This window comes from Nicotiana attenuata, unplaced genomic scaffold (assembly GCF_001879085.1).
Source record: "Nicotiana attenuata strain UT unplaced genomic scaffold, NIATTr2, whole genome shotgun sequence".
Taxonomy (NCBI): Eukaryota; Viridiplantae; Streptophyta; class Magnoliopsida; order Solanales; family Solanaceae; genus Nicotiana; species Nicotiana attenuata.
In genome coordinates, this window is record NW_017672790.1 from 45,403 (window position 1) to 57,827 (window position 12,425).

Below are 12,425 nucleotides of genomic sequence, written 5' to 3' on the forward strand. Positions count from 1 at the left end.
GAGGGGGGGGGATCTTGGGCAACCAATGGTTTTGAGAGGTTGTGATTATGTACTACTATATGATATACTCCTGGATCTTACAGTTATACTAGTTTTCTAGGTTTTTCCGTTCCCTTTTATTAGAATAAATTGAATCATCATCTTCTTGAGCAATGGTGTCACAGTTTCTATGTGTGATTCTGCTTGCTTTTTAAGGTTAACCCATGAGAGATTTGCCAGAGTGGAACTGATCCTTGCACTATTGTTCTCTCCATGATAGGATGATGATGGCAACATTGATGCACAGAAAGTTGGTGCTGGCCATGTGGCAGCAAACACAATAAGGTTCTTGATTGCTGGTTCTCAGGCAGGTGGTTTGATAGGAGTGTCTGGTCAAAATATTGAAACTTTGAGGAATTCTTCTGGAGCTGCTATCACAGTTCTTGCTCAACATCAGTTGCCATTGTGTGCATCTGCTCATGAGTCTGATCGTGTAGTACAGGTGAGAAGTTGGTATTATTGGCCAGCAGTGAGGCAAATGAAGATCTTCATTTCTTAAAATCTTTGCATGTCTATGTTTCGCTCATCGAGTATACTGATCTTTTCGACAAACTACTGTCTGATCGATTTCGTATTAACTATACTTTTCTGATGTGGATATTTTAGTATTTAGCAGTCAAATGTTAAACAATATGCGTGGAAGATTGGGTCTCTTTTGCAGAAAACAATATAATGATGTAGATGGTCTATTTTTAATGTTCTACTTGTATAAGGGTATTTTCCCATCATCAATAAAGTTTTTTACCTTGTAAAAGAAGAGTTACCCTTCGGGTAGCATTATTTGCAGGTGCAGCTATTCGAGTTATCACATATTTTCAGGGCTCTGCGCTCTTCTGCCTTGTTCTGAACGGACCTATAGGGTCTATAGCTTTAGTTACTGCTCATTTGTTTGTTAGCTTGAATTTATCTCTTGAATATGTTGGTTTCTGATTTTTCCGCTACTATGTAGCTTGCTTTTGATTGCTACCATGTAGCTTTTGCTTCTTCTTGTAATATTTTGCATCTTCGTGATGCCATTAATGAAGCCAATTACTTCATCAAAAAAAATTGTGTCTGGGAGATCATCTGCTAATGAGTCTGTTGTTAGTTTGGCTTTGTCAGGCATTTGAGATATCAACTGTCTGTGTAGGGAGATCTGTGTTTTATCTTGGACCTATCTCCTTTACTTGTTTCTACTTTTAAGAGATTTAGCATTTTAAACTTGTTTGTTTCCCTTTTGCCTCCTACATTCAGGTATCAGGAGACATTCCTGCGGTCTTGAGAGCTGTGGTAGAAATCGGCTGTCAATTGAGGTGTAGTAATATTTTTTTTTTTTAATAAAGGAGGTTTAGTAATTTTATTTGGCTTAATTAGGTCTGATTGACGATTCTGAAGCTATTTAATCCCTTAATTTATATTGTTACAGGGATAACCCCCCTAAACAAGTAATTTCAATCAGCCCAACATACAATCATGGCTATTCTCGCCCATCTCAACCATATGTGGATCCATCTTCTGGTTAATCAATCTCTCTCGTTGTATTTTTTGAGCTTTTGGATTGATGCACTTGCTGCTATATGAAATTCAATATATTTATCACCTTGATTAAAAAAATTAATATATTTATCATAACGTCGTCATCCTTGGCGACTACTCTTGCAGCTGATTATGTAAACCTGACGATGTTAGTTCCCGAATCATTAGCTGGTGGGTTGATTGGAAGGTGCGGCTCCAATATTTCAAGGATCCGAGCAGAATCTGGAGCATCAATTAAGGTGCATAAATAGCCTTGTAAGATCTATTAGATTCAACTCTGATGGTTTTATGGCCCGTCCTAATCTTTCAGGTAAATAGAGTGTTATGAACTACTTGCTTTTATGTTTTAATGTTTTTGGTCTTGTATGTTAGGTACATGGTGGGAAAGGCGAACAGAAACAAAGACAAGTCCATCTGGGTGGTAATGCACAACAGGTGAAGCTTAATTTTTATTTCTCACTTCTTTCGGTTTGTTTATGCTGACTTCTTGTAATCTTATTTTAGTAGTTATCTTTTTGTGATACGCGGTTGTGTACATTCCTAGATTCGCTAACATTCACTTCTAAAATGAAACTGTCTTGGAGGATTTGATCTTAGAATAACTGTAAAAATCTTCCGCTAGCGTCTTGTAATTTTCACTAGTTTACCTGTGAAATAGGGGAATGATGGGATATCAAGAATTTCTGGTCCTGTAGCATATGCTTGAATTTAATTCTCTTTTCGACAGGTCGCCCTTGCTAAGCAACGAGTTGATGAATATGTCTATTCCCAGTTGATGTTACAAGCTGGTGGTGAGCAGCTACAGGAGACAATGCAGCTACAGCAGACAATGCAGCTGCAGCAGTCAGTGCACCTGCAACAGTCAATGCAACTGCAGCAGTCAGTGCAGTTGCAACAACAAATGTAATTTTATGTGCCGTATAACTTGTAATTGGTTTAGACTTTTAAATGAATAATTGGGACTTCTGTGTGGTGTCTTAACTATTATGTTGCTTGATGCAGACCAGACCCATCTGCTACTCTGATGCAAGGATATAGTCACGGTCATGGACTTTATATGAACAGGTAGTTATAAAACCTGATTGTTATCCCATTATCACTGCACTTCTAATTGTCCTTCAGAAAACTAATTATCATTTCCTTGCCCCAACAATCTTACTATCACAAAGTTGCTATTATTTTTGATCTGTCATAGTAAAATAAGCGAATTTTTTGATATGCTAACGTTGTAGTCTGACACTGAACCCTAAGGTGATTATGATATATTTTTCTCATGCTCAATTGGACTTAATAATTAGCTCTGTCAGAGTTTATTTTTAGATCAATGACTTAGTTGACATGCCTTTTTGAAGGTAGGGGTAAGGTATACGTACATACTACCCTCCCCAGTTTCCACTTGTGGGATTACACTGGGTCTGTTGTTGACTTAGTTGACATGATAGGATGTCTATCCACTGGTGGAAGGCTATTTTTTTGGTTATCATGAAATGACAATAGTCTATTCTATATTTGCAGTAACCAAGAAGCTCAAATGATGTCATCGTACCCACAAGTATACACATCGAGCACCCCTCAAGCTCCTGCTTACTATGGTCAGTCCTATCCAGCTCCACAAATGTAGAGGTTAAAGGGGGTCTCTTTTTGGTACACCGGCTTTTGAATCAGATGATTTATATACAAAGTGTTGACAATTTCTTGTTGTTCCATTAATTTGATTTATGATGTAATGTCGCATTGGAGATGGTCGCGATTTGGCCAGGATGTGATCAGTTGCGACATAGTTTGCATGAGATCACTTAATTCTGGGATATTGATGGAAAAGTTAATGCCTAAAGTTTTATGATCAACGGAATCTAGCATGCGCCTCTGGGAGCAGCAGATCTAGTGAAGGGAGCTTATAGTAGCAGTTGCAGTGAAGGTACAGCACAGCCCCTTGGATTTCTGTCCCTTTGTTCCCCTCTGCTTCCACCCTGCCCCGACCCTGAAAAGCTCCCAAACCCCGCCCTGGTTTACCTTTGCTGCTTGATTTTCATTTACCTCTGTTGTTTCCATCAGAACAGAAACAAGGATGCAACGTATGCATTGCACGTCAGTCGCGGTCACCTCTCGTTGAACTGATTTCTAAGGGAGAACTTAAAAACATTTCGTGCGAATGATTTTGGAATGAGATGACCGAGAATGGTGGCTGAGGGAGGGCTGACGGAAAAGCAGAGCTCGGAAGTAGTGGCTGTAGCTGCAAAAAGATTGGACCCTAGTTCATTGGTTCAATAACTTCTTTTGGCGCCAAGACCACCATTTCATATCCTATCCACCCACTTGCTCCCTACCCCGTGCCATAGAGCTTTCCCTACCCCCATCCGGCCCAGCCCCGTTATGCATATCATTCCCGTAACCCTGCCCAGTTTTGCCCCCTTGTATGTCCCCCGTTGGAAACTAGGGTGCTAATGTTTTCAATTGGTAATATATTCAATGCAAGTTTTCTTGAAATATTGCTCATCTTATGCTCATCTTAAGTAAGATGTTATTAATTTTTAAAAACTTATTCCAACTGAGGCAATTGTTAACATTATTCTATAACCAATATAGGCATTTGAAAATAATGGTGTCTTTTTATCTTATTAAGTATATTAAATACTCCTGATCTAAGTAAGTTGGAGCTTGTCTAATGAAAGAAGAAATTTTACAAAGTTCAAAGTTGGAAAAGAATTGACTCAATTAAGTTTAAATGAATAAGATGGAAGAAGCAGGAAATAACTGTAATTTTAATTATTTCCTACTTTCATTTGTAATTATTTCAGCCAAATTCATAAAAACAGTAAAGTAAGAATTATGTAATTGATAGACGAGCTAATATCACTAATACAAATTGTAGTCTCATTTCAAATGCATATATTTTGTATCTATCAAGTGGGTATACTGTGACCTTGAAGAAGAAACTTTACAAAGCCAAAGTTATAAAGAAAAATTGATTCAATTTAGTTTTAGTGTATAAGAGGAAAGAAAGTTTTAGTGAATAAGAGCAGAGAAGCAACAAGTGACTTCCAGTTTTAATTATCTTCCATTTTGATCCATAATTACCTCAACCAAGTCACTAAAAACAGTATAAAGAAAGAAACATGTGATTGATAATTGGTTAAAATATTACAGAGTAATAATCTTTTGAGTTACATATCTTATATCGAATAGAATAGTTTAAGAAGCTTCCAAATATTTTTTTCAACTGCAACTTCAAATACTACTTTTGCAATGCTTCTGATACTGGATTGTACTTGAATTGCTTATCCAAATTGTTTGAGAATTTGTTCACGGGCGGCTCTACCCATAGGACAATAAAACTCTTGCATTAGGACAACTTGTACTTTGACATTAATTTCATGTGGAATAAAATTAAAATTTTATTAGAGAAAAATAATATTTCACTTTAAATTTATCAATATTTCAAAAAACGAGGCTCAAGATTTTATATAGATACTGATGACTAAATCAATACTTGCAAATAATGAACTTCAGTATTTATAAGTACAGAAATAAATACTGATGGTTTGAAAGTTGGAGCACCAACTGATTACCGAAATGGACTTGGTTCTTTATGAGCAGTATATAGGAAACTTACACCAATGTCCCAAATAAATCTCAACTTACCAACCTCTAGCCATTAGTCATAGACTTATCAAAACTAGCCAACAAAAATTGAAAAACCAAATAATAGGGTTCTTTCTCTCAAAGAATCACATGCAAAAATCACCTTCCATATTTTTAAGCGTAATTAGATACAAGACGGAAAGGAAATTTCATGGACGGGGTAGCAAATAAGGTGATGAAATACAAAAATCTATACAATATTCCAAAAATCTAAATAAAAAAAGGAACTTTTTCAATGGGTATAGTTGAAATTCATTGAAAATATATAGAAAAGTCAATATACAAAATTTGAGGAAGATTGGAGGTGATTTGGACTGGTTTTGTATCAAAATTCGTAATTAAATCGAGTTCAAAAAAGTCTTCTGCGACACATGTATCAAACATGTATCACGCATGTATCACACACACAGGTATACATGGATATACATGTGATACACAATTGATACAAATATGATACATATGTGATACACAAATAATACACAGTGTGATACGCATATCATTTTTTTTCATGTTCAACTTTTACTTCGAGTTTTCAATTCAAACCACCTCAAAACTTCACCAAATCATCCCAAAACTGAGATTCAAGCTCCTTAAGTTGTGCCCAATCTATTCTAATAACATCCACTTAAAACAAAGCAAAAATTTGATATTTTTTGCTACAAATAGCTAATTGGCTAATATTAGTAATATTTTATCAATTGACCAATTTTTGTAATGAGCTACTTATAAATGAACATAGCTGGTAATTTCCCTTTTATATTTATAGACACTTATGTCTAATTAACGTTTATGTAGCATGATTGTGTATATATATTTATTTATACTTAAAAAATAGTAAATGGACAAACTTTAAAGTCTTTTTCCCCGTTAATAATACGATATTCAAAATCCAGTTATTCAACTAATTCAAATTCATATTGGATATATAGACTCACTAAAAGAAATAAATTATTGAAAAATTCTTCGATCCAGAAGGTGAACCTGAATCTTGTTCAATTTTAATCTCTTTATTTTAATGTACATTCAGAAGTGAATATACCAAAAGGACCAATCTTGGATTATAGGAGATGAATACGATCATTCTATTCTTAAGTAGGGACTTTTGGTTTGAGACCTAAGAATGGACGGATTTTGCTAGACCAGAGAGCAGAGGCGGATCTAGGTGGGCGGAAGGAAGTTCAGTTGAACCCCTTCACCGAAAATTGCAATATATATAAGATTAAATCTTTTTTATGTATATATATTAGGCGTTGAATCCCCTTAATTTTTTTGCGTGTTTGACTTTTTTTTTTTTGAATTTCCTAGGTGAAAACTCTATTTCCAACACTACTAAAAAGCACTTTCCTCTTTAATGAATTAATGGCGACGTGAATCCAATTTAATATCCAAAAGCGGGTAACGAACATAGAAAGAAAAAAAAAATAGGGTAAAAAGGGTAGAGGATTGAAGATTTGCTGGAATTTGGAAAATAGTGGGATTAGACAGAAAACAGCTTTTAAAAGCTAAGCTAATTGTTTGACTTGAGAAATCACCGTTAAAAGGCAACGTCTATTAGGTGGACCCTACGTTACCACAGCAAAACCAACTTTTAATATTATCCCACTTGATTAACTAATTGATTAATTCAGTAACAAAATTAATAAATTATTAGAGGAGAGAAGCACACAACTTATCTCTTAGTGGGGGGCTGTGTATGTGAAAGTCAATGTCATTTCTTACTGTTTGTTAGATAGAGAAGAAAAAAAAGTAGTTGTACAATTTACAACATGTAGTGTGGAGATACAGCCAGATAGAGTCGATCAAAAAAGAGAGAGAGAGAGATAGATAGAAGGAGAGAGAAATTAAGAGAGTATTGGTGTAATCAATAGAGGTATGCTTTTGGGCTCAGAACTGCAATTAATGCTCCTTTCATTTTGAGACTGTTGCTTTTAATTGGCTTTACCCCAAAAGAAAAAGAAAAAAAGAAAAGAAAAAATAAGCCTAGTGAGAGATAATAGTAATATGAAGAGTGTATTTTTTTTCAACTCTACTTTCAGGTGTCTTTTGATTGAGGATTAGCTGGAGGTTTTGGAGGTGTAGATTCTTCTTCTTCTTCTTCTTCTTCTTCTTCAATCTCTCTCTCTTTCTCTGTTCTTTTGGTGTCCATTTCTTGAAGATCTGCTTTGTTGCTTACTTTTGGGTGTTGGGGTTTCTTCCAATTTCATTCAACTGGTTGACTTTGGATTTGGACATTGTGGGGTTTTGTAAAAGTTAAGTCTTTGAGTCTTGGATCTTAAGTTCCGTCTAAGGTTTTTTCCCCTTCAAATGTTAACTTGAATTTCTTCTATAATATTCTTGTTCGTTGAAATTTCTCACCTCAAGAACCTGAAATTGATTGATTGAGTATTTCAGTCAAAGATTATTGGGTTGGTGTCAATCTTCAAAAAAGGGCAAAATTAGGGTTTCTTTGATCTGGTCTATTTTGTATATTTTTTAATCAATTCTTTTGATACCAGTATCTGGTCTTTGTGTTTTTGGTAAAGGCAAATGCTTTAGGACTTTCCCTCCTTAAGTTAGGGTGCATTTGATTTTTGAAAGCAAAGGTTTTGATTCTTGGGGGGGGGATGCTTTTATCTTGATTCCTTTGCTTTTCCAGAAGTTAGGGTTTGGGTACTAAGCCTTTCTTTTTCTGGGGTTTAGTGTTAGATGGGCTAAAAACTATTTCTTTGTCTTTGGTGAAGCTTTGTTCAGTCACTCCTTTTTTGGGTCCTCTCTGTGATTGATTAACACACAGAGAAAGAAAAAATAAGGTTGTAATGCATCTTTCACTATGGAAGCCAATATCTCACTGTGCTTCTCTGATCTTGGACAAAAAGAGCAGAAAGAGAAATGGGTCTAACCATACCACTGAAGAGGTAAAGAAAAACCCATCTGTGCTGAAAAAATTGCAAGAGCATAAGCTGAGGGAGGCTCTTGAGGAAGCATCTGAAAATGGGTCTCTTGTTAAATCTCAAGATGTGGACTCCCTGTCAGCACAGAACCAAGATGAAGGCTTGGGCCGATCCCGGTCACTCGCTAGGCTACATGCCCAAAAAGAGTTCTTGAAAGCCACTGCTCTTGCTGCAGAGCGCACTTTTGAATCTGAGGACTCCATTCCTGAGCTAAATGAAGCCTTTTCTAAGTTCTTGACCATGTATCCTAAGTACCAGTCCTCGGAAAAGATTGATGAGCTGAGGTCAGATGAGTACTCTCACCTTTCTGGCTCTGCACCTAAGGTATGTCTTGATTACTGTGGATTTGGGTTGTTTTCATTCCTTCAGAGTGTTCATTACTGGGAGTCATCTACATTTAGCTTGTCTGAGATTACTGCTAATTTGAGCAATCATGCTTTGTATGGGGGTGCTGAGAAAGGCACTGTGGAACATGATATTAAGACTAGAATTATGGATTACTTGAACATCCCTGAGAATGAGTATGGTCTTGTTTTTACTGTGAGTAGGGGCTCGGCTTTTAAGTTGTTAGCTGAATCATACCCTTTTCAGACCAACAAAAAGTTGTTGACTATGTTTGATCATGAGAGCCAGTCGGTTAACTGGATGGGTCAGTGTGCCAGAGAGAAAGGTGCCAAGGTTTATAGTGCATGGTTCAAATGGCCTACCCTCAAACTATGTTCAACTGATTTGAGGAAGCAAATTTCGAACAAAAAGAGGAGAAAGAAAGATTCAGCTACTGGTCTCTTTGTTTTCCCAGTCCAATCTAGAGTTACTGGTGCCAAGTACTCATACCAGTGGATGGCACTGGCTCAGCAGAATAATTGGCATGTGTTGCTTGATGCTGGCGCTCTTGGTCCAAAAGACATGGATTCTCTAGGATTGTCTTTATTCCGGCCGGACTTTATAGTTACTTCATTCTACAGGGTGTTTGGTTATGACCCAACTGGATTTGGATGCCTTCTTATAAAAAAATCTGTGATGGGAAGCCTTCAAAATCAGTCGGGGCATGCTGGGTCTGGTATAGTAAAAATTACTCCTGTTTTCCCCTTGTATTTGAGTGACTCCGTTGATGGTTTCCCTGGATTGGCCGAGGATGATGAAGCGGGAGAGGACAGTGAAGCAAATGCTGAAACTCGGCCAGGATCTCAGTTGCCAGCCTTTTCTGGTGCTTACACTTCTGCTCAGGTCAGGGATGTATTTGAGACGGAGATGGAGCATGACAACAGCTCCGATAGGGACGGAGCAAGCACGATATTTGAAGAGACTGAAAGCATTTCTGTTGGGGAGGTAATGAGAAGTCCAGTCTTTAGTGAAGATGAATCATCTGATAACTCCCTGTGGATTGACTTGGGCCAGAGCCCCTTGGGATCGGACGGTGCTGGGCAATCCAACAAACAAAAGATTGCCTCTCCAGCACCCCCATTTTGGTTTGCTGGCAGGAAGAATAATAAAAGGCTCTCTCCCAAGCCTTCAAAGATATCAAGCAGCCCATTGTATGACACAGGGCGGCATGAGGACAACCATGTGCTATCATTTGATGCAGCTGTTCGGTCGGTGTCTCAAGAATTCGACCACTTCAAGGAGATTCCTGAAGAAGACCAATTTGATAAGAGAAGCCCAGAGATCGAGGAAGAACCAGAGACCAGCAAACAGGGTCACATGTTGATTTCTTCTGTAAGGGGATCTGGTCTGGACAACTCAACTTCAATTTCTCGGCATCAAATCCTTGATAATGGATCAATCTCTGAGATATGCGCGGAGATTAAAGAGAGTGCTATAAGAAGAGAAACTGAAGGTGAGTTCAGGTTATTGGAAAGGAGAGAAGGAAACAGATATGCAGGAGGTAGATTTTTTGGTATAGAAGATGCTGATCAGCCTGGAAGCCGGGGAAGACGTGTATCCTTCAGCATGGAAGACAACCTTAAACCTCGCCTGAGCCATACACTTGAGCCTGGGGAATTGTTAGCGACAAGTTTGGATGATGACGAGTACCTTAGTGATGGGGATTATGACGACGGGCAAGACTCAGACAGGAGAGAACCCGAGATAGCATGCAGGCATCTTGATCACATAAACATGTTAGGTCTCAATAAAACTACTCTCCGGCTAAGATATCTCATCAATTGGCTAGTTACCTCGTTGCTTCAGTTAAGATTTCCTGGTTCAAATGGGGAAGACAGTTCACGGCTAGTTCGCATCTATGGTCCGAAAATCAAATATGAGAGGGGTGCAGCTGTTGCATTCAATGTGCGAGACAGAAACAGGGGCCTCGTGAGTCCTGAAATAGTTCAGAAAGTGGGTGAGGCACATGGTATCTCTTTGGGCATTGGTATCTTAAGTCATATACGGATCTTAGACAGCCCAAAACAGCAGCAACGATCTCTGAGTCTTGATGACACTACCCTTTGCAAACCAATGGAAAATGGCAAGCATGACGGTAGAAGTGGGTTTGTCAGAGTCGAAGTTGTCACTGCTTCACTTGGCTTCCTCACTAATTTTACTGATGTCTATAAGTTGTGGGCTTTTGTGGCTAAATTTCTTGACCCTGGCTTTATTAAAGAAGCTGGACTCCCGCCTGTTGCAGAAGAAGACACCGAGGCATGAAGCTGGAGGCTGGTTTAATAGCTTTTGCTCCTTTTGTTCCTTACCTAAGATGCAGGGATGTATCGCCGACAGTGGGTTCACTCTGATGAAAGTTCAGGTGCAAGAGAAACAATGAAAAGGTCTGAGATGTATTCTTTTGCCCCCCCCCTGTCTCTTTTTCGATGCATGTGGGAGAATTTTTTTCATTCTTGTTTTTAATTGCTTGAATGTTTCTTTCTTTACCTTTTTTGGAGTTCCTGTAGAGTTGGGAGTTAGAAATCTGTATTTTCTCAGGTAGTCATGAATCATGATGAACCAAAGCAGATATAAGCAGGGTTAAATGATCCCTTTCCACCATTTGCCCTATTGCTTCTCAGCTGTGTATAATGATCATTCATGCTTGCTCAGTCTATTATACAGTCTCTTGTCTTTACTCCTGCATCAAGTTCTTGCTATCAGCATAATTTTGTCAAAAAGTATATTCATAATGTCCAGTATGCTACTATCAAAGTAAACAGTATTCTTACTGCTCAGTGTCCATCTGAATGATTTTGACACCCTTCAAGGGAGCCCGGTGCGCAAAGCATCCCACATTCACGTAGGGTCCGGGGAAGGGCCGCACCCAAGGAGTGTGATGTAGACAACCTACCCTAATGCAAGTATTAGTGGCTGCTTCTACGGCTTGAACCCGTGACCTATAGGTCATATGGAGACAACTTTACTGTTGCTCCAAGGAATTTTTTGACACCCTTCGTATTTAGAAATTCATGGTCACTTGACCAAGTTCCATGTTTAGTGAGTTGAATGCCTTCTATAGGCAATTAATGTTAGAGAGAGTCATGCTGTCTATGTAAAATTGCCTGGCAGTAAAAGCATCAACCTTGATAGCAGAATTAAGAAAAACAGAGAGATTTTTTTAGAAACATTTTGACTCCTTATGATAATTCTGCTGTCATATTTTCATCTGAATAAATTCTATGGGGTTTCTTTGACATAGTATATTAGAAAAACATGTCAAGGTTAAATTACTACTAGGAGATAACTCAACTCTTTGAATGTATCTCAAATTCTCAACAATACACTTGAAAGCACAACAACATCAACTATACCTCAGTCCCAAGCAATATGGGGTCGGTAATATGAATCTTAACTGTCCATATATATGCTATAAGGTTGCTGGCTATTGGTCATAAAGCAATAGGGTTGTTTTTTTTCCTTCTCAAAGAAGAATCAGTATTAGAATTGGATCATGTAAATTTTAAGATTTCCAAGAGAAGATTGAAAAAGACTGCCATATTTGGGATAAATCATGGCGCTTACATTGTTTGACTCAAATGGTATAATTAAGTCTTTTATATTCAGATATGATAGGCATCTAACTTAAGTATGCATCAGCTCCTTTTGTCCATTCTTTACACAGAGAAATTTTATTTTGTGTCTCATACAACTGACACTAGTTGTATGAGGTTCCTTTTTGTCTCACAAATTTGTGGATCCCAATCTTACACTTCTGGGTCCACAGAAATTTGGGTCACAAAACTGTGAGACAAAAAGGTTGCCTCATACAACTAGTGGCAGTTGAGTTGTATGAGACACAAAATAAAAAATTTCTCTTTACACCTCAATGCCCCTGTGTTCTTCCCCCCCACAAAAGATAAAAAAGAAAAGCCGAAT

The 12,425-nt window shown here is 37.8% G+C and overlaps 2 protein-coding genes across 4 annotated transcripts in view; both read left to right on the forward strand.

Annotated features, from left to right (window-relative positions):
- LOC109214513 (poly(rC)-binding protein 4-like) overlaps positions 1 to 4,043 on the forward strand; it is a 5,866-nt gene extending 1,823 nt beyond the window's left edge. Inside the window, exons 3-11 of one of the 3 annotated variants that reach the window (XR_002066191.1) lie at positions 260 to 481; positions 1,273 to 1,331; positions 1,445 to 1,536; positions 1,681 to 1,793; positions 1,927 to 1,989; positions 2,282 to 2,457; positions 2,557 to 2,619; positions 3,070 to 3,472; positions 3,610 to 4,043. Coding sequence is in view for 1 of the 3 variants with exons in the window: in XM_019378436.1 (XP_019233981.1) it covers positions 260 to 481; positions 1,273 to 1,331; positions 1,445 to 1,536; positions 1,681 to 1,793; positions 1,927 to 1,989; positions 2,282 to 2,457; positions 2,557 to 2,619; positions 3,070 to 3,175 (894 nt within the window). In the remaining 2 variants the exon portion in view is untranslated. Of the gene's footprint in view, positions 1 to 259; positions 482 to 1,272; positions 1,332 to 1,444; positions 1,537 to 1,680; positions 1,794 to 1,926; positions 1,990 to 2,281; positions 2,458 to 2,556; positions 2,620 to 3,069 lie in introns of all 3 variants that reach the window. The other 2 variants (XR_002066192.1, XM_019378436.1) reach the window with 2 other exon arrangements.
- Positions 4,044 to 6,887: 2,844 nt separating this feature from the next.
- Positions 6,888 to 11,184, forward strand: LOC109214512. Its single transcript, XM_019378435.1, has one exon. The coding sequence runs from the start codon at positions 7,992 to 7,994 to the stop codon at positions 10,770 to 10,772; it is 2,781 nt and encodes a 926-aa protein (XP_019233980.1). The 5' UTR covers positions 6,888 to 7,991; the 3' UTR covers positions 10,773 to 11,184.
- The last annotated feature ends 1,241 nt before the right edge of the window (positions 11,185 to 12,425 follow it).

What these genes read in the sequence shown, in the direction of transcription:
- LOC109214512 (XM_019378435.1), top strand. Translation starts at nt 7,992, where the DNA reads ATGCATCTTTCACTATGGAAGCCAATATCTCACTGTGCTTCTCTGATC.